The sequence below is a fragment of the Brachyistius frenatus genome, unplaced genomic scaffold (assembly GCF_029030835.1).
Source record: "Brachyistius frenatus isolate BFR_SWC_R1_liver_20210118 unplaced genomic scaffold, ASM2903083v1 Contig_82, whole genome shotgun sequence".
NCBI lineage: Eukaryota > Metazoa > Chordata > Actinopteri > Embiotocidae > Brachyistius > Brachyistius frenatus.
Window position 1 is genome coordinate 1,243,697 of NW_027210681.1, and position 21,385 is coordinate 1,265,081.

The following is a 21,385-nucleotide window of genomic DNA, read 5'->3' on the forward strand; positions in this document are numbered from 1 at the left end:
TAAGCCATAAATGTGTTTTTTTTTTTTTTTAAATTAACTGTCATCGAATAAATCAAATATCAAAGTAAAAATACAGATATTATTTGTTGTTGTTGTTTGGAGGTAAATTTCAGCTGCGATTATTTAACATTCATCATCGGGGAATCTAAAAATGAGGAAATAAAAGATCACAACAGAAGTAATAAATCACCAAAACGTCCCCAGAAACCAAAGAGCAACCTTTAAAAAAAAAAAAAACATGCAACATTAAAATATGAAACAATAAATCTCCATGTTTTGAGAAGTGTTTTTTTTAATGTAGATATCAACGAGAGTAATAAACAGGGTGTGATAGAAAAGTGCACAACTTCAGAAGTGAAACAAACTTTTAATATCGTGTACAAAAAGAAGAACAACGATTCAGCACAAGAGAACAAAGTAGTGAAGTACAAAAAAAAACAAAAAAACAGGTCAACAGTCCTGAAGAGAAACAAAAACCTGGAAGTGGAACCAGAAGACCGTTTTAATACCGTTTTATCTAGGAATCATCTGGAATGAGATAAAGTGCAGTCGGAGTTTATCGAGCTCGTAGTGCTGATGTTCGAAATCTGAACGCAAAGAAAATGCGGAGTCTCACTTCCTGTCTGAGCTCCTTTAAACGTGAAAAACAAGTTGTTCGGCGCTTTTAGCAGCTCTCCCAGAACATGAACCGCCTACTTCCTGCTTCCGTCGGCTTTAATAGATGAAACATTTTCATCAGCTGCAGTTTAAGACGTCAAAATAAAATAAAAAAAATCAGCTTTTCAATACAAAAAAATTGCACTAAAACATAAAAAAAGCAGCATAATTTGAATAGAGTATTAAGTGCATGTGATTTATATATATATATATATAAATATGTATATATATATATATATATATACACACATATATATACACTTATAGTGTTTACAGTTGAATAAAGTATGAAGTGTCATTTGATGGTAAATGTGGACGTCATTACTGCTTCAAAAGAAAAAAAGAAAAACATCTAGCAATTAAAAATTAACTAATGATTAAATGCTTTTTCACCATTTTTAAACTAACAATTTAACATTCTGCTGAATAAATGTGTTTATTGTCAGCGTTAAATGATATCGCTGACATGTCAGCGGGTTATTTCAGGACGGAGCTGGAGGCTAATAGTTTAGCATTAAGACTGGAAGCCGCTAAATTAGTGAATTTATTTCTACACTTTGAAGGGTTAAACATTCAGATTAAATAAAATAATTTGGATTTGTTACAGTAGAAAAATTAGCTGGAGCAGCTCCCTTCATTCGTTAAGACACAGAAAAATAACCAAAACCACCGGCTGTGCAGTCCGATATGAAGGTTCATTAATTAATTAATTAATTAATTAGCCATCCGCGAGCGCAGGCGCCATTTAATGATCTGGTGATCGCTCTCTTTCTCCTCCGGCTCTCTGCTGATGATCTAAAAACGAGACAATGAGGGCCAAATATTAAAAGATGTCAGTGTTGCTGTGTTTGACTGGAGGTGTGTGTGTGTGTGTGTGTGTGTGTGTGTGTGTGTGTGTGTGTGTGTGTGTGTGTGTGTGTGTGTGTGTGTGTGTGAGGGGGGGGGGAAGGAGGGGATGATGTCACTGGTGATGTCACTACCTGAGAGCAAACAACTGATCTATGAGGGGGAGAGTTGCTGATACGGTGTTTTTTTTTTTTCTTCGTTTTTTTTCAAACTGTCGACACCTCCCGGTTACCATGGTTACCACGGCTCACGCTGGTTGTAAATCACACCAGGACCGTTTCTATTCAGGCTTCGGTGGTGTCGTCCATCTTTATGTATACAAGACAATTTATAACCAGCTGAAGAAAGCGGAGACATGTTGACACGGAGAGTGTTCAGGAACAACGGAGAGTTTGGTGTAAAAACAACATCCCAGTTATTGGGTTTCATTAACAGAACCTCCCCACGAGGTCCGGTTTCATTCATCAACATCCTTTTATTAAAAAAGTTATCGATGGAAACCGTCAGGAGAAAAGAACCGCGAGCTGCTGTTGAACAGAAGTCTGTTTCTTCATATCATGAAGGAGCAATAAGGTGAATTATGAGGAATATTTTTGAGAAATTGTTTAAACGTGTTGTAACTTGGGGTTAAAGTGCGAACAACAACTCTCGAGAAAAGTCTTCTACCCGTTCATGAAATAAAGAACTGCTGAAATAAAAGTTCTGTTAGAATGAAATCAATCAAATCTACCGGTGCTTTTATTGTGAAAATCCGGGTTCATCTCGGGCCGATGTCAACAGACGGTCAGACAGTTAGCGTAACGATAAACTGTCAGGGATCCACTCACGACTTCCTCTCTGTGTGTGTGTGTGTGTGTGTGTGTGTGTGTGTGTGTGTGTGTGTGTGTGTGTGTGTGTGTGTGTGTGTGTGTGTGTGTGTGTGTGTGTGTGTGTGTGTGTGTGTGTGTGTGTGTGTGTGTGTGAGAGACTTACAGGGTGAGGAGGCATGTCCATGGGGGAGGAGATCTCAGGCCGGTAGAGTTTCTTTTTGTTCTTCTTGGCTCTCAGACTGGAGGAGGGAGAGGAGGAGGAGGAAGAGGCGGCTGCTGAGTCGGCATCACTGCGACCGCTCACCAGACTCATCATCTTCTTGGCTGCAGAGACGGTTGGAGAAGAAGAGACGCTGATTAATTAATTTACTTTCATTACTTTCATTGTTCCTGGTTGTGGTGGAATCTGTTGTTTTAATGAATCAGTTTGATTACAGGAAACAGAACCAGAAATAAATTCACCTGCTGACTGTTTGACTTCTGTAAACTGGACCTGCTGATTTAGTGGTCGGTTATAGAGGAGGAGGAGGAGAAGGAGGAGGAGGTGGTGTGTGTGTGTGTGGGGCGGGAGGGGTAAAATTATGAAGACAAAAGACACATGAAGGTGAGAAATAAAAGATGGAGGGATGGAGAGGAGGACAGAGGAGAGAGGAGGAGAGAGGAGGAGGGAGGAGGAGAGAGGAGGAGGGAGGCTCCCCAGGGCAACAATTAACGGACGGAGTGAAGCAGCCGTCTTCACGTTCTCCTCCGAGTCATCTCTCTCCTCCTCCTCTCTCATCCTCCTTTCTCCTCCAAGCCATCATTAGTGTCCCCCGACTCGCTGCCTTTGCCCGGTTGCTTTATGTCCAACCTGCATTCGTCCCCGAGGTTTCGTCCTTGTGTTGTCCTACATTATGATTTTTATTTTTTTATTTCCTGGAATAAATTGTAGAGATTGTAAAACCTAATGAGGGAGAACTTCCTGCAGGAGAACACAGAAGAGAAGAGAGGAGGAGAACACAGAGGAGGAGAACACAGAAGAGAAGAGAGGAGGAGAACACAGAGGAGGAGAGCAGAGGAGAAGACCAAAAGAGTCCACAAGAGGGGATACAAATGTCAGGCCAGTTCTTCTGAGGAGGAAGTAGGAATATTTTCAAAATAAAGTATTTATTTGTCAGTAATTTAATGATGTTTAAGATTAAAGCCGGTTGTTTTTATTTTCTTGCTATCCTCTTATTTTGTGGAGCCCTCTGTGTCGCTGTCTTCATACATCTAACATAAAACCACCCGAAGCACCGAGTCGTCACTTCTCATCGCTCTCTTCATTCACTCGGACAAAAGACACCAGATGAACGTTAGACGTGTCCCTCGGTGAAGAGCCTGACCTTTGGAGCCGAGCAGCGTCGGGGAGCTCTGCAGGAAGTCTCCGATCTTCTGCAGCGTCCCTTCCTTTCTGCCCTGGACGCTGCTCTGGGAGTCATGGCGACCGGCCGGGGACGAGCTCTGATCACAGAAAACAGCGAAGCGACGGTTAGTCTGTCAGCAGGTGGAACCGGTGTTCAGTTGGGAAAAAGATGTCTCCGTGTCCCCCGGTCCAAACGTCCTGGGGACTGACTTCAACCGTCGTCAGGAGAAGTAGATAAACAGAACTCGACTGCACCAATGAGACGAAAACACACTAAATGTTCTTCATGGTGTTTCTGTTGCTGCCGTTAAATGGACTTGGTGTGCGCTCAAGTAGTTAAATCATGAAAAAAAAAAAGGTTAATTTAATACTTTTTTAATTTTATAAAAGTTTTATTTGATGTTTTTGAGCATTCTCAGGTTTTCACTGACCAACTGGAATTAATTGTGTGTGTGTGTGTGTGTGTGTGTGTGTGTGTGTGTGTGTGTGTGTGTGTGTGTGTGTGTGTGTGTGTGTGTGTGTTTGTTTTCTCACCTCCTCGTGGCGTTGAGTCCGTTTCGGCGTCAGTTTGGCTCTCGTGTTCCTTCTATTCTCTGCCTCCACTTCCTCCTATCAACACACACACACACACACACACACACACACACACACACACACACACACACACACACACACACACACACACACACACACACACGTCATTTGTACCAGACAATCAGCAACAGTTAGAAGAGGAACTAAAAACAAGCCTGAAATGTTTCATGATGACGGGACGACGCAGACGTCAGGAGAAAAACACTCAATTCCAGTTTCACCGGCATCAATAATTTCCAAGGAGAGAAAACAGGCTCTAATTTGGGGTTATTTACCTGCCGGAGCGCCTCGAGGAGTTTCACCAGGTCGACTGAGAACAGTTCGTCTGGGTGCCTCTGAAACGGCCGATTAATCTGTTCACTCTAAACACGGGACGCTGCTGTCGGCGGCGAGCCGCTCAGCCGTGTGAGGAAAAGCTTTCATTACGGAAAACAAAGAACACAGAAGACTTTGTGTTGTTGTCTTCAGTCGTGGGTCAGTGAGGTTTTAAAGTGAAGCCTTTTATTTTCTTTTTTTATGTCTCCGTGTGGACGTCAAACATAATCAGCTATTCTGCAGGTATTCAATTTCATCAAGTGAAGCATCTGACGTTTTCCTCCGCGGTCTGCTGAGTGATGAGTTGAATGACATGATGGCAATGAGGTGTGAGCGAATGGAGAATGAAAAATATCATTAATTTTTCACAGAGTTTTTGTAGTTCTAAAAAGTTATTCCACCATCTTTGCTAGTTCGGAGCGGTTTGGAGCAGGAAGTGACCATATTTGGACGAGCTGGGGGAGGAGCCAGCGGTGGATCTGACCGATCTGATTGGAAACCTGACGATACTACGTCCCGCCCACCGATAGCTGTAACCTGACTGCACCACAGGCCTGTCAATCAAACAGACACGCCCCCAAAAACAGGTCTTCTTGAATCTTCTTTTCTAATGAATGAGGGATTATTTTCAGATGGACCTCCAGAAAACTAAGAAGAAGGAGTGACTTTAGCTAACAACACCGAGATAACTGATGGACACATTTTATTCACTTTGGATTTGATGAGAGAAGTTGAATGGGAGTCTATGGAGCCGGAGGCTTTTTGGAGCCGACCTCTAGTGGCACTCGCTGGTATTGCAGCTGAAGACACTTCTTCAGAACCATTTTACAGACCTGAAGCTATGAACACTTTTATAAACAGTCTGTTCAACTAACTCTGGTGGGTTAAAGGAAATAACTCGGTCTATAGAGGGTTTTTTTGTTTGGAAAGCTTTGTGTGTTTCAATAAAAACCGGTGTCCTTGTTTCAAGGTGTGAAAGCCAGTGAAGAATCATGTTTACATATCTACATTACCAGTAGGCTTATATGCCTACATGTAAAAACATAAATGCAACAACAATTTAAAACCCAGAGACTCAGATTAAGATGTTGATTTGTCAGTTGTTGTTTTTGCCTGCATCACTTCCATCACAACAAACCCCCGGAGGTGTTCTGGCACATCGAGCAGCTGATTGTGAGTCATAAGGAGGTGTTCGGGGATGAGGCGGACCTGAGTGGGAGGCTCACCAGCCGGGTGGAGGAGTGGGCTTGACGGAGGAGATAAAAAAAAAATACACGCTCCACTTTGGGGAAAAAAAGAAAAGGTCACAACAACACGTCAGTGACTCGGTGGACGTTTCTAAAAACTCGACGTAGAACGGGAACCGGAGAGAGAGAGGGAGGGAGGGTGAGGAGGAGGTGGGCGAGGAGGAGACGCAGATGAGCATGATGAGTGATCACGATAAACCATAATTGGAGTGTGTGGAGAAAGTAAACAAGATGAAGCGTGTGTGTGTGTGTGTGTGTGTGTGTGTGTGTGTGTGTGTGTGTGTGTGTGTGTGTGTGTGTGTGTGTGTGTGTGTGTGTGTGTGTGTGAGAGAAACGGTGGGGAGATGAGATGATAGCGGGAACGTGTGGAGAAAGTAAATGAGACGTGAGATAATGTGAATCAGGAGTGTGTGTGTGTGTGTGTGTGTGTGTGTGTATATATATGTGTGTGTGTATATATATGTGTGTGTGTGTATATATGTGTGCGTGTATATATGTGCGTGTGCGTGCGTGCGTGTGTGTGTGTGTGTGTGTGTGTGTGTGTGTGTGTGTGTGTGTGTGTGTGTGTGTGTGTGTGTGTGTGTGTGTGTGGGGCGGGGGTGATGCAGAAAAGATAGTTGCAGCGAGTCGGTGCCAAATTTTAAAGGTGAACTCGTTTCAGTTGTGTTTGATAATAATCGTATTCATTGAATATACTGAATATATAATAAATACAAATCACACACCTCCTCCCCTCAGATCTTTAGCACTTGAAAAAAGAAACACTTTCTTTTCATGTGGATTTTTAAAGTACTTCAAACCTTTTTGAACTGTAGTTTTTAAATATTTCTCCACTGATGCATACAGAGAAACAGACATTCTTGCTATAAGCTGACATATGCTAAAATAAATACCTGACTTGGGAAACACACCCTGATACACCTGTGGACAAATGGATGTAATTACGACACTGCAGTTACATTCATGCTCTCATATTCAGGAGGAACTAATTGAGCTAATCACCTGACAGCTGTTATTTTGTTTTTGACAGCCACAATCATTATCTTGGAGTAACTGATGACTAAATAAGATGACTGCACCACAGGCCTGTCAATCAAACAGACACGCCCCCAAAAACAGGTCTTCTTGAATCTTCTTTTCTAATGAATGAGGGATTATTTTCAGATGGACCTCCAGAAAACTAATAAGAAGGAGTGACTTTAGCTAACAACACCGAGATAACTGATGGACACATTTTATTCACTTTGGATTTGATGACAGAAGTTGAATGGGAGTCTATGGAGCCGGAGGCTTTTTGGAGCCGACCTCTAGTGGCACTCGCTGGTATTGCAGCTGAAGGCACTTCTGGATCAGAACCATTTTACAGACCTGGAAGCTACGAACTCTTTTATAAAGAGTGTATGTGAGTGAATTATAAATACTCTCTACTACAATACAGGCTGAAAGAACAAAGAGCACATGTTGTAAATTAACAGGGTTCATATCGTGCAGTGTATCAGTGGCTGACAGATTTGACTCCTCAGCACTTCTGCTGAAAGGGCCAAGAAGTTCTTAACACCAAAAACAACTAAAAAAAAAAAATATCTGATAAAGATTCTCTGGAACAGAAACGATGTCTCCTCGAAAGAAAAGTGTCAGCGTCATCAATAAATCATGAAGAAGCAATCTGCTGAACGGAAAGATGGAAACGGAGAGTGAAAAACGAGAGGGAGAAACGAGCAGTTCATTCTCTGCCGTGTGTTCACGTCTTGCCGGTTTACATGTCTCAGCCTGCCGTCGCTCCATTATCTCCCAGAGAAATTGGACAGCTGATGAAATCGGCCGCCGTATCGGCGTACGGATGTCAAACCCATCGGATAAGAGCCCACTTCATGCAGCTCCCCACCCGGGTGTCACACGCATGAAATACGAGCACTCCGGTTAGGATACGGCAATTAAATGTAAATGATCGCATGGATTTTAACAGTACAATTACTTGAAGAACAAGATGAATGGCGAGAGCGCTGGAAGCGTCTTCTTCGCATTCAACAACGTTTTGGAGTCAAAATCTCAGGAAGACAAACACGTCTTGTAAAAAGCATTTGAATAGAATTATCATATTATAATAGACAAAGGACAGAAATATAAATTATATGAGAAGTCAGTTTTGAAAAAAGAAGGCTCTTGGTAAATGAAATGCTGGAATGAATTTTGAATGATCAAAATAACTGCAAATATCTAATGTTATGTTCATGAATCAGAAGATGCGATCAAGGCAGAAATAGACGGAATTTTTTTTTTTTTTTTAAACGACAGCATTGATTAAATGTTAGCTCGGTTTGCCTGCAGCTGGAGTAATCAGAGTATGACATGAGGAGCGCTCTCCTTCGCTGCATGATTGACGGGCGGTTAAACTGCCGACCCAACTGTGACCAAGCTTTAGTTTTTAACCCAAAAACGATCGAGCACAGAAAGTTCTGCTTCTTTCTACTGAGACTTCTTGCTCACACCTCACAGAGAAATGTGTGAATGTGTTGCAGCTGGATCAAAGTCTTTTTAAACTAAAATTGAGGGACATCAGAAATTAGATATTTTGAAAATTCCTCACAGATCTTTTTTTTTTTTTTTTAAATCATATTTTAATTTGAAATACATTTTGCTTCCTTATTCACCTACCTTACCTTCCTCTCAGATGATTGACGGGACATGTGAGCCGTCTATGATTCGGTCTGTCCCCGTTATCTGAATGACAGAAGCAGCTCTCTGCATGATGCAACACAACTCAACAGCACCATAAAGTTGCATCAACCTGAACATGATCACCGGCTCTGGGTGGGATTTATTGGATGCACATCGGCGGTGCAGACGTGTATTTACATGCATCATGGAAGATGTGAGTTATTTGAGGCTGGAGGAAATGTCTCCAGACATCAGTCACACTTTACTCTGCAGCATGGAAACGAGTGACTCAACGGAAACGCTCCAACGAGGAACCCGTGTAAACATCCTCCACCCTCGCTTATTGTCTGTAATCAGATCATGTGCATGTAAATGAGAGCCTCAATTCTTCAGACTGTGAAACCGAGGAGAGAAAACGAGGCAGTCGCACCATCTGCTCTCAAAGGTTTTCCTGATGGAGGAAAAGCTGAATGAGAAGCTGCGATTTGTGAGGGGAAGTTGGGATTGAAGCCAGCGGCCTTATGGTCACTCAGCACACACAGTGTTTTAACTTCTGCTGCCGCCACGCTGGAAGTGGCTGAAGGAACGTGTTCGAGATGAGCAGATGGTTCAGTGGCAGCGAATTAATGAGAGTGGAAGTGAAATCTAAACTATTGTGATAAACGGTGATGAAAAATGCGATGAGGGATGTTTCTTTGGTTTTTAAGGATGAAAACATGTTTGTTTGGTGAAAATTACAAAAATTAAAAAGTACCTGACGTGTAGTTTGTCGTTTACTCCTCCTGAAAATGTGACACTTCAAAAAAAAAAGAAAAAAAAGAGACAACTTGTTAAAACAAGACTGTGATGAACCGTCAGTTTAAGAGTAATCTGATTACTTTACATCAGAGCACCGGGAAGTCCAGTATAGTGCTAATATACAAAACTACTAAATATAAAAATATTTTTCACAGCTTTTGGCAAAAATCAGTGAAACATTTTCATTTAACTGTGTTCATGAAGTGAAAAACATTATTTGTACGGTTTACTATCAGAATAACAAATACATCGCTGAGTGTGTCTCGTCTCAGTGGTGGAAACCAGGACGTGTCGGCTACATTCACAGAAACAGACTGACGGTGACAATAAAAAGGTAAGTACAGTTTACGTTAATGTCTTCAAGCATGAGTGACAACCGTTTTGTTTGTTTTTTTCACTTAAATAGCAGCAATTATGGTCGGGCAACAAAACGATCCTGATAATGATTACAGGAGAAAAAAAATTAAAGCGCAAACAACGAAATACTGATGAATAACTTTCAATACAGTCATCTGATTTGCATTTGAATGAAACCTCGTTGGAACAATCAGCCTTTTTTCTCGGGTACAGCGACAGGATGATGTAGCTGATGAGAGGAAGGCGCCAAAACAAGTGGAAAAAAAACAAAATCACATCGTTGGAAACGGAGCGACTGATGAGATGAAACTGAACTCGCACAACACCGGTGGTTCAGAACCGGCTGGATAAACAGCAGAGAGGCCTTCGGTGAACACAACCAACCCTTTCCATCATTTACAAAGAAAAAATAAAACCTCATGATGTCGGTGAAGAAAGTCTGAGCTCACAAACTGCAACACGACGAGTGAAACTCAAAAAACAAACCCGTCACGTGTTTCTGTCTTTTCAGTCATTACTCAATCTTTTTATAATTAACGTATTTCAAATTTTTATCGTAATGATGCACATAAAACTATCACAACTGTCAGCTCCACAGCGCAGCAGCACAATATGTGCAGCCTCTTCAATTAAAAGCACTGCGGAGGCATAATTGTTAAATTATATGTTGGCTGTGGAGAATATCAAATTATTGAATAATAGTTTAGAGACAACAACAAAGCTTTTTTGATATATTTAGGATTTAATGCTAGACTGAACACGACGTTCCCCCTTCGACATATGAAACACTGGACTGTGGATCCTTCTTGCAAACAAGTTCTCAAACAAACCTTTAACATTTTTATAAAAATTCATGTTGATCAATGTGAAAAATTGTCAGAAAATAACGACCCAATCTGAGCCGAGTAACCGTCAACGCTACAGGTGCCCGGATGCTAAAGCTGGTTGCCATGCCAACCAACCAAGACCTCCAGAAAGTTACCGCTCTTGACCTTCTTGATCTTCTAATCTAACAGCCAATAAGAAAACGATAAATCTATTGCTGCCTGCTTGATCATATTTAGTGTATTTGTTCTGAAACAAAAGCATACATCATGAACAACTTGCATCGGTCCAGTCAGATGATCAGAACCGGAGGGAACCGACGTGGTTTAATGTTTCATCTGGTTTTATTAAAAGGAAGCATTAAAAGTTGATAGAGTTCAGGCTCCTGATGGGATGTTATATGATCCTGATGTGATATGAAGTGCCACCACGCAGTCCCAGATGGAGGACATTAATATGCATGTTCTTAAAGTATATGTTCACACGCTGTGTCGTCATGTGTATGCATGTATGTGTGTGTGTGTGTGTGTGTGTGTGTACTACTCTGCAGTTTAAGTGCCACAGTGAAGATGAGGCCACTGAGAGGCCGTGTTAAAAATTAAGGTTTTATGTCTTCTGAGGCCACCAGACTTTTTTTTTTTTTTTTTTTTGTATTGTTTTTTTTAGATGCGCTCCATTAGTGTAGAAAACGCAGCGCTGGTTGTTTCATAGTGTTATTTTATGACTGTCGGTGCGACACTCCGGTCCGACACCACCGATATCGAGGAGAGACAAGTTTTTTTTGTTTTTTTTTCGATAAAAGATAAAACAACCATGAACAGAACATCACACGATATCTATACAACTTATACCGTATTAACATGCTAATAATCACAGATGCTGCAGCAGTTAAAACCAAAACATTCACGAGTGAATGCTCAGATATTCATTCATTTTCTCCTCAGTCACTTCCTCTTTCTTCCACCGCTAAATTTGTGCCAGATGGATTTGGTTCTGTTCAGTTGACCTAAAATAAAAGAATGTAAATGTGCAGACCTCTCTGCTCTGTCTGCTCTCTCCCCGACCTTCGCGAAGTGTCGTCCCATTAATCAGCGCCGACCCTTCGCTCTCGGTCCGGAGAGGCCACGATCCCGCCGGCGGACCGAGGAGATCCGCAGAGAGACGGATCGAAGGGTCGATTACAGAACACCTGAAAACACCCTCCGACGAACACGCGTACAAAACCCGCCGGACCAACCGCAGGTCCACACTTCATATTCTGCTCATTACGCAAGAAAGTCTTCCAACAACAACACTAAGAGAACTGCAAAGATACTGAGGCTCGACTGTTTTCAACCACCGAAGGGAAGAAAGACTTGAAAATAAACATAATTACCCCCTGAAGCTGTGTCTGCTAAGCAGATATAGAGTCTCGTTATTATTTGTAGTTAAACACAACTTCTTGTCCTCCGTTTGGTTGTTTCGCGGCCGCGTCTTCGTCTTTCTGGCGTCCGACCTCGTCAGCTGTTCGCTGCTTCAGGTACAAAACGTTTGCGAGTTCGTCGTCAGGGTTTCACAGCACTCGATTCTCTACTAATATCAAAAACATATCTCATAATAGGGTTTTAAAATAAAATCCGGGGACGTCAAAATCAGTCTGGGGGAGATTTTTTTATTCTGTCAAAATGCTTCACTACGACTCGACACAAATAAAATCGAGTCTTCGTCTTTTATGCCGGTTGGAGGATGAATTTAGAAGTCGTTTCGGTGCATTTATTTCTCCAATCGGTCTCCGTGACGACGGATGCGGCCGGTGATGCAACGATTTGGAGGCTCAGGTGGTGGAGCGGGTTCGTTCACTCATCCAACAGTTGGAGGTTAAGTTCCCAGCTCTTCCTCCTTTTCTTCCTCGTTATTGTGGAGTCGAGCACCTCGCACCGTGTATTTAAACATGTACGAGGTAATTTAGTACATCCGGTCACCGCAGAGCAACTTCAACACGCTGCGTCGTCTGCTGACAGTAACACTGTTGTGGACTGTATGAAGGATGTGTTGACACTCTCATGACCCCCTTTTTACTCTTTTACACTTCAAAAACCTCCCATATCGTTTTTTTTTTTCTTCCTCCCATGTTCAGATGAGTTTGGTTGCTTTTCCAGTAGAAACTGGGTCACGGCAGCAGCATGAACAGAAGCAGACAACAAACTAAAAGAGAGTCTCTGGGATGCTACAAACGAGATGAACCGCATTAACCAATCTTAAGATCCTATTGGGAGACTTTTTACGACCTCTTAAAAAAAAAAAGAGGTGATCGTACTCATGAATGTCGTCGATGCCCAGAATATGTCTCGATGTCCTCCACGACACAAACATCTCTATGATTTTCATTATATCTCTCCTCTCTGTGTTTTTGCTCCAGTTCCCTGTTGAATGCAGCACCGTCAGCAGAACGCCAGTCATTAGTGGAATTACTTTGGGGTTTGATCACACTGCACCCCCCAGCCTCCACCCTCCACCCCCGTACAAAAGAGAAAAATGTCGTTATACATACAGAGTACAAGGAGTCAACAAGGCCCGGGCACAATGGGAGGACGGATGGGGGAGGGGGAGGAGAAGGTTGGGGGTAATGGGTTCCAGCTAATGAGCTTTTGTCCGAACACGACCACATGACCAAACTTTCGATGTCCTTGATCGTCTGGTTTTAACGTTTACAGATTATTTATTTGGATATTTCTGGATTAAAATCAGTTTCAGTTTTGCTGATTTTAAGACTTCATTTTATTCCGCTACTTTCCCAACAACAAACAGGAAATGTCTTTGTAGACACGTTCCAACATTCACACCCACGATTGATCAATTGACTACGTCCCGCCCACCGATATCTGTAACCTGACTGCACCACAGGCCTGTCAATCAAACAGACACGCCCCCAAAAACAGGTCTTCTTGAATCTTCTTTTCTAATGAATGAGGGATTATTTTCAGATGGACCTCCAGAAAACTAAGAAGAAGGAGTGACTTTAGCTAACAACACCGAGATAACTGATGGACACATTTTATTCACTTTGGATTTGATGAGAGAAGTTGAATGGGAGTCTATGGAGCCGGAGGCTTTTTGGAGCCGACCTCTAGTGGCACTCGCTGGTATTGCAGCTTAAGACACTTAAGACACTTTTACCACTATTTGTCAAACTGCTGGTCAAAAACTCTTCAGTTGCTGCATCACAAAGTTGTCTCATTCAGTTTCCTCCCGATGTCCCCGACATCGATCTTCATCTTTTATTCAGGACGTTTCGCTCTCCGTGGAACGAAGACCCATCTGGGAAATCTGGTCTCGAGAACATTTACATAAAGTCACTAATTACAAGTTTGGATACTTTCCATTACAAAATTATAAGGCACCCTTTGCTCTCTGCTATTTGAACACGTTAATCTAATCTATTTTCCAATAACACATTATAAATATGGAAAAGTAGAGCAGAGCTGATGCCCATCTTGCTACCAACTGACTTAGTTTTTTTTGTTTTGAAGCCTAAAAGTCATTCTGACAGTTTGCATACCATTCAAACTTTTCTCCTCGGTGACAAAAACTCATTCAGGGAACCTTGTCGCCACTTTAGGTGTGAAACTTGCTGTCAAACGCGTCCCTGAGCAACGATGTCAAACTAATGCATCCGTCAACCGGCACGACGACGGGACGGCAACGTTAACGGGAGTCGAACTCATGTGGAAGACGCGTACATACATGTGATAACAGGGCTGCTCGTATGTTGGAGATCGTCATCATCAACCTGGAGTTACAAGCCAAGCGATTCAACAAACCAGCTAAACACTAATAAACCGTATGTTCCAGTACACTGGGACACATCAACCATATTTAAGGTCATCAAACTAAACAAACAGTTTTAACTGCAGCTCGCTCTGAATAAATAATCAATTATAAAAAAAAAAGAAAACATTATTTCGACTTGTATTTTGTTTTTTATAATTCCTACAATTTTATGCAAAAAACTCACTTAAAAACTCTGCAAATTACACCGCAAAGAAAATCCGCCGCAAAATCCAGCATTTTGGATGTTTTGAGCACTTCGTGTGATGCTTTAAGAACAAAACAAGCAAGACAACAACTTGTTTACAAGTTAACCATTCGCAGCACATTAAATCTAAAGCCCTGACCTGCAGACTTCAGCATTGATATAGTCGTCACTTCATGAGCTCATATCAACCATGACTATCCAGCAGAAGCCCGTCTCCTGTGTTTGTCCTTCAGATGTTATCATGTCATCGTTTTGTGATTTGTCCTCATTGCTCGTATGTTTTGTTTGTAAACTTTTACAAGAGAAAAAATAAACAGGCACCCGGTGTTTTCATGCCTCAGCACACTGCCGCCTGGGATTAGGTGGAAATAAGGAGGACTCGGTGTTCACAGGAGCAACAAGCAGCCAAGACCATAAAATTGCAATAATTATGATATATAACGTGGTGGTGAAAGCCAGACGGCTTTACTGAGGTGTACTTGGAACTATAAAAGTAGAAGAAATGTCCCCGCTGTCAAAGCAGCGAGGAAATCGTCGACTGGTTTATTTTTGGCCTCATCTGTTTGTTGTGATATATCCATGAATGCAGACAAGATGTTTCTTTAAATGTCTTTTTTCCAAAGGAGAGAAACAGAAAAGGAAAACAGTGAGTGACTCCTCCAACAGAGGAGCTGCAGCCGGCTTTAACCTTTGCAGACAATGACGGAGGAACAGCGATGTGACAGGTGACCTGTGCTCAACCCTGTGTGCCTTCGAAAGGGAAAGTTGTCTGGTGTGTTCACTGCAGGGTGTGGTGTGTGTGTGTGTGTGTGTGTGTGTGTGTGTGTGTGTGTGTGTGTGTGTGTGTGTGTGTGTGTGTGTGTCTGTCTATGACTTATGGTGTCTATTTGTGACGGGTACATGAGTTGTTTTTTTTACTATCTGCTCCGTTGGTTTAACATCTACAGGAATAATGTGTTGTATAATGTTGACAGCAGCAGAGATAAGCTTTTATCCATGACTGGAAATATACTGTCATAAGATAGATAGATAGATAGATAGATAGATAGATAGATAGATAGATAGATAGATAGATAGATAGATAGATAGATAGATAGATAGATAGATAGATACTTTATTAATCCCACAAGGGGACATTTTTTTCACTACAGCAGCATTATAGGTACATCAAATAAGAGCATGATGTATTTTAATATGAATATCAAAGTGAGGCTTTTAATGCTGTAATATATTGTGTTTATTTAGATTTTCTTGTTGCACAATTAGGAATTAGTTTTTTTCCGTCTTTGCATCTAACTGGCTGATTGGAAAATATTCAGGAGGAAAAATTGATTATAAAATAAAATTATATTTCATCTGTGATCATTTTTAAGACTGTCAATTTTTCAGGAAATATTCTAGCGTTATAAAAACAATATTACACACACACATGCACCCACACATACACACACGTATTAGGATTGGCATGAGTCACATGCCTCTGGGAACCCGAAGCAGCAGAAGCATTAGCCTACTTCCCTAACGTTAGTAGAAACAAACAAATTAACATAAGTGCAGCTCCTCCGCTGCGTTTTATCAAAATCCAGCGAGACGGTGACCTGAAAACGACCGTGACCCCGTTCACCCTCCGGCTCACTTCCACCTCCCGGTACGAGTCTCACGCCGTCTATTTCTCCGAGAGGAAGCTTCCATCTGTTTGGAGATCGTTTCTGAGACAATCTGACTTTCAATCTGAAGTACTGACCGATTTACAGGTGAAACCTGTGACTCGACGCGTCCGGCCGGTTGACCTTGTTATATGTACGAGTCACACGTCGCCTACACAGCATACAAACTGCATTTGTTGTGTTTTCCACCGTGTATATTTCATACAGATATGATTTCATGACAGGGAAGAGACATTTTGAGGCGGTGCCGTCTTACAGAAACTTCTCTAAATCCAGTGAAATTTTCGTGTGACACTGATTCTGGCATGTTTGTCCAACCAGCACTTCTAATCCCTCTCTAAGCTGCATCAACACATCACAAGAGTACATTGGATGACAGCAAACAGCAAACATGTTCATTTGCAAGCTAAGTTACGCCACAGATCGGTGCAACCGCTGAAACATTACAAAATAAATAAAAACAAGCCATGAAAACGTCAGCGGAAAATCCTCATCAACCATCGACCACTTAAACATCCAGTAGAGCCTCAAAAACACTGCAGAGGGTATAAGTTAATAACCAAGTCACGATTACACAATTATTATACAACAGGTAGCTCCGCCCCAGAGATCTGATTGGTCAACTGAACATCTGGAACAAATCATGACGACATCACATCCTGCTCATCACGAGAAACATCACTCCACCTCCTCAATGGAAAAATAGAATTAGAATTCAATTCCATCTAATATGTAATATAATGTAGTTTCTACTTGTTATAGGTCTACTAAATGACCCATTTGCTGAAGTCGGGTCTCTTTTGGTCCTTTTTGGTCGCTCTGAGCACCCGTACCGTAACACCACGGATAGTCACGCACTTACAATCCTAGCGGCGGCTAGCTGGACCGGTTTGGTTTGAACACATGACACGGAGCTGAAATGTTAAAAACACATGAGTCCATGGATATCTTTGTTCATCAGATATCTTTGTTCATCAGATATCTTTGTTTATCAGATATCTTTGTTCATCAGATATCTTTGTTTATCAGATATCTTTGTTCATCAGATATCTATGTTCATCAGATATCTATGTTCTTCAGGTATCTTTGTTCTTCAGGTATCTTTGTTCTTCAGATATCTTTGTTCATCAGATATCTTTGTTCATCAGATATCTTTGTTCATCAGATATCTTTGTTCCAACCAGACTGAACTAGCTGATCAGTTTAGTGTTTCGATGTTCTGTAATTATTCAGTTGGAGACTAGAAATCCTCTCCGTTGCTAGCGTGGTTGCTAAGGGTCGGACTACTTCCCGGAGTAATAAACATTGCGTATGTTAAGATAAGAGTTTGCTGATGCAACTGATTGTTTTCCAGTTGTTAGTCATATTCCATGTGTTGCCATGGAAACGGAGATCACACTAACAAAAAGTTTAATATTTTGAGAGTGACTCCTCCCACAATATGAAAACATGTTGATTACATATTATATTTAGTTGGTAACGACAAAATGACACTCGAGTTTGTGTTTTAACGTGATTAGACACGACAGCGCTGCGATCGGGATGCTACTCGCTGACTTCCCACAGACGAGTCCTCACGTTGTGCTCTGAAGTTATTCCCTCAGATCAAGTTTTTCAGCAGCAGAAACGCAAATAATGCATTTTTTATGAGTGATGTATTTTTCATCTGAGTCTACAGTACTTCAAACATATGAGAAATGCCAAACCTAACCTGTCAGAGCTGTTCGATTTCCCCATTTCTCTGTACAGGAGCACCAAATTGAACAGTGCCATTAGCTGCTCTTGTTCCGTTCCCAGCGGTAAACTCTTTGACCAATCCCGCGCCGCCGCCAGGGGAAAGGTTTCACTGTGACATTTTCTCCACAGAACATTTGTAAAAAAAGACCAAAAAAAAACGATCATCCCCTGAAAATAATTGAAAAAGCTCATCTCATCTCATCTCATCTCATCTTATCTCGCGCTCTTGTTGCACAGTTGTTGTTTTTTAGGTGTCTAGAGAGGAAAGCTGGAGGAAAACATGAATGTGGCCTCAAACAATGGGATGTTTTCGTGTGCACCATTTTGTTTTGGTAGCTGGACACATATAGTAGGAAATGTACCAGCAGAAGGCATGAACGAGAGGTTTGAGGCTTTCCTTCTGATGAACATGCCGATCAGTATCAGTGAGTTTGTGTGTACGGTCCTTTACCTTCTCCATCTCCCCGCTCTTCCTCTTGCGTGCCGAGCGGGTGATCTTGACGGTGACGGCGCTCGTCTCTCCCTGCCGCCTCAGAGCCATACGGTTGGGCTGCAGGGGGCTGAAGGAGATCTCCAGCTCCGGCCGGGGGAAGCGGCTCGCTCGTCCGTTCTCCGTGGAGATCTCGGAGGAGTCCAGGACCGACGGGCAGCCGGCGGAGCTCTGAGGGAGCAACGAGACGCCGAGGCGACGGGTTAGTTCGCTGTCAACTCAACATCATGTTTCCCACAGAGGGAACTGGTGCTGCTTTAAAGGGCCGTCACACCAAATAATGACTTCAGGTAGTTGCATGGTTAAAAAAATACAAAAACAGAAGCTGCAGACAAACTTCACACCGATGACGTGAACACGATTGTGGGATTATTAGGATGTTGAAAGTTACATAAACTTGTATCGACCTACGAAGCAGGAAGTGAAAGTGTCTCTTATGAACGTTGGTGTCTGACCAGCTGAAACTTCCCAGAGATGTCTTCCCTGTCCTCACCTGACTGCTGACCGACGCTCGGGTGTCCCTCCGTCCCGTCGTCCTGTTCACGGTTTCACTCGTGGTTTTCCCGACCAGCGCAGCAGGGCTCTGATTGGCTCGAGTCTGTTTCAGGCAAAAATCAGAAAATTTACATTTATTGTATCGTTTAATGCTTTTTTTCATCCGACATTTATCTGCCAGGTGCTCTGAGGTGTTCTTGAAATATATTTTATCTAATATATATATATAGGAGGGGTGAAATCTTGAACATTTAATATTTTGATCCACCATAAAACTGTTGAGACATGAACTCGAGATGCTGCTGTGTGTAGGATGAACCGACCTGTGTGACTGCTGAGGCTTTCAGCTCCTCCGTCAGTCGCAGGATCTCGGCCTCCTTCTCAGACAAAGCGGCCTGCAGCTCCGACACGCTGGGGCCGCCGTCGCCACGGTTACCAGCCTGCAACAGGAAGTTCATGAACGCTGAGGATGTTTTCTGTCTGCTTCAATTTTATGCTTTTCCACTAAAATCCAGAGTTATTAAACTTTATTGAAATAAAAAAATGAGATTAAAACAACTGTAACTTCATCTATAAACATCAACAAAGATAAAAACATTCACTGCATATTATGAAGATATGACGTACGACTAATAGAGCTGCAGGGACTGGTCAAATAATCAGCAACGATTCTGATCATTTAATGAGATCTTGCTAGTTCAGAGCGGTTTGGAGCAGGAAGTGACCATATTTGGACGAGCTGGGGGAGGAGCCAGCGCTGGATCTGACCGATCTGATTGGAAACCTGGCGATACTACGTCCCGCCCACCGATAGCTGTAACTCAACAGCTTTTTGTTTAACTGTTATTCTGACCAAACTAGACAAATATTACAGTCATTTTCTGTCATTTTGTAGATAAAACAATTTATCTATTAACTGAAAATATAATGGGAAGATGAATGAGTAACAATAATGACTGTTATCTGCAGCACTGATGGCTAAAATATAAGGAAATGAAATGAGGATTGTCTTTAAATGTATGAATCTCAAATGACATGACTAAGTTTACTTTTCAATGGAAGCCAAAGCAGCCGTCACACATTCATTTTCATCACGGCCGTGTGAAAGAGTCTTTGAAGGCACCACAGCTCGGTATTGTTCTGAATTGTTTTGATTCTGATTGACCAATTTCCTACCCGCATTTCAGCATGCTCTTTTAGTCGTTAAAAAATATACAAAGACAAAAATGTACAATTTAATTTGTCTTTGGTGTGATCAGCACTGCAAATTCTTCTCTCTCCCACTTCCTTCACATCATGAGTGGCATTTTTTTTCTGATACAGAGACTGAATTAAATCACCTGCAGTTCTCTCTTTCTCTCTCAAAGTTTGCCCGATACAAGTTTAAAAAAAAAAAATCAATACATCCCCGGCATCAATTTGATTGTGAGAATCATTACAGCCTCCCTTCCCCTTCACACCGTGTGTTTTGATGTTATCCTGGGGAGGCTGTCTGGTCACAATTTAATAAATTACACACACACACAAAAGCTCAGTGAAAACAAAATGTGAGCAGAAAAAAACAAGAGATGTGGTTCAGGACTCCTCAGAAGTGATTCATCTACAAAACCTGGTGGAAAAGAGGAAGAAGTAGTCAAACTGGTGATCCATGGTCGAACAAGCTGCTCCAACGTCATCAGTAGAAATATCATTATTATTTGTATGTCTTTCTCTGTTGACGTTTTTCTCTTCCAGGTTTCATGAGAAATCTTTTAAGACTCTTTCCCTGCACAACATCAGAGTCCTGCGCTCCAATTAAATCCTGTCTAAGGGGTGAATAAACTGTGAAAACTCTTCATCTTGTGTTTTCTACAGTATATTCTCACCTCTGACTAAATAATGTCTCAGGAGGTTGTTGTTGTTGTTGTTTTTTGCATTGATAGATGACTGCTCAGATAACCACCGATGGAGGTGAAACTTACAAGGACATTTCTCTACTTTTTGAAGGATCCATTAACAGCCTGAGGACTTTATACAGAAGAGAGATGTTGTCCGATTATCTGTGATACACCGATGCTTCAAATCAATACTTTTCCTCGACCATCTTCCCTGATTAGTATTGTAAGATTCCTGCAGTCAGGAATCAGCTCTCCCCTCCGGTGTGTGTGCTTGTCGTCATCTCTGTGTTACACTGACCTCTTGTGGTGGCCGTGTGTTACTGCGCCGCAGCTGCTGGATGAGTTTATCTTTGTCTGCTTGGCTGGAGAGGAGTTTGTGGAGCTGCACCTCCAGAGCCGACACCAGAGCGTCTCTCTCCATCCTCCACTTGTCCATCGTCTGCTCCTTCTCAGACAGCTGGCACTCCTGATGGGAGATATGAGAGATAACACTGTGAAATAACAACAAACTAAAAACTAATCTTCTGGATGGATTAAAAATAAGAAATGGGCTATTTTTCAACATGAAAAAAAAATATGTTACCAAATTAAATTCTTCTGCAGAGTTCTCAGCT

The 21,385-nt window shown here is 41.9% G+C and overlaps 1 protein-coding gene across 1 annotated transcript in view; it reads right to left on the reverse strand.

The window, feature by feature from the left end:
• Nucleotides 1–950: 950 nt before the first annotated feature.
• The window catches only part of kif20ba (kinesin family member 20Ba), a 33,375-nt gene continuing 12,940 nt past the window's right edge, over nt 951–21,385 (reverse strand). The window contains exons 27-35 of the mRNA XM_069709348.1: nt 21,070–21,237; nt 19,218–19,334; nt 18,893–18,997; nt 18,361–18,570; nt 9,265–9,306; nt 4,231–4,305; nt 3,677–3,794; nt 2,476–2,636; nt 951–1,452 (exon numbers count right to left, since the gene is read on the reverse strand). Coding sequence (XP_069565449.1) covers nt 1,372–1,452; nt 2,476–2,636; nt 3,677–3,794; nt 4,231–4,305; nt 9,265–9,306; nt 18,361–18,570; nt 18,893–18,997; nt 19,218–19,334; nt 21,070–21,237 — 1,077 coding nt within the window. The 3' untranslated portion in view covers nt 951–1,371. The remainder of the gene's footprint in view (nt 1,453–2,475; nt 2,637–3,676; nt 3,795–4,230; nt 4,306–9,264; nt 9,307–18,360; nt 18,571–18,892; nt 18,998–19,217; nt 19,335–21,069; nt 21,238–21,385) is intronic.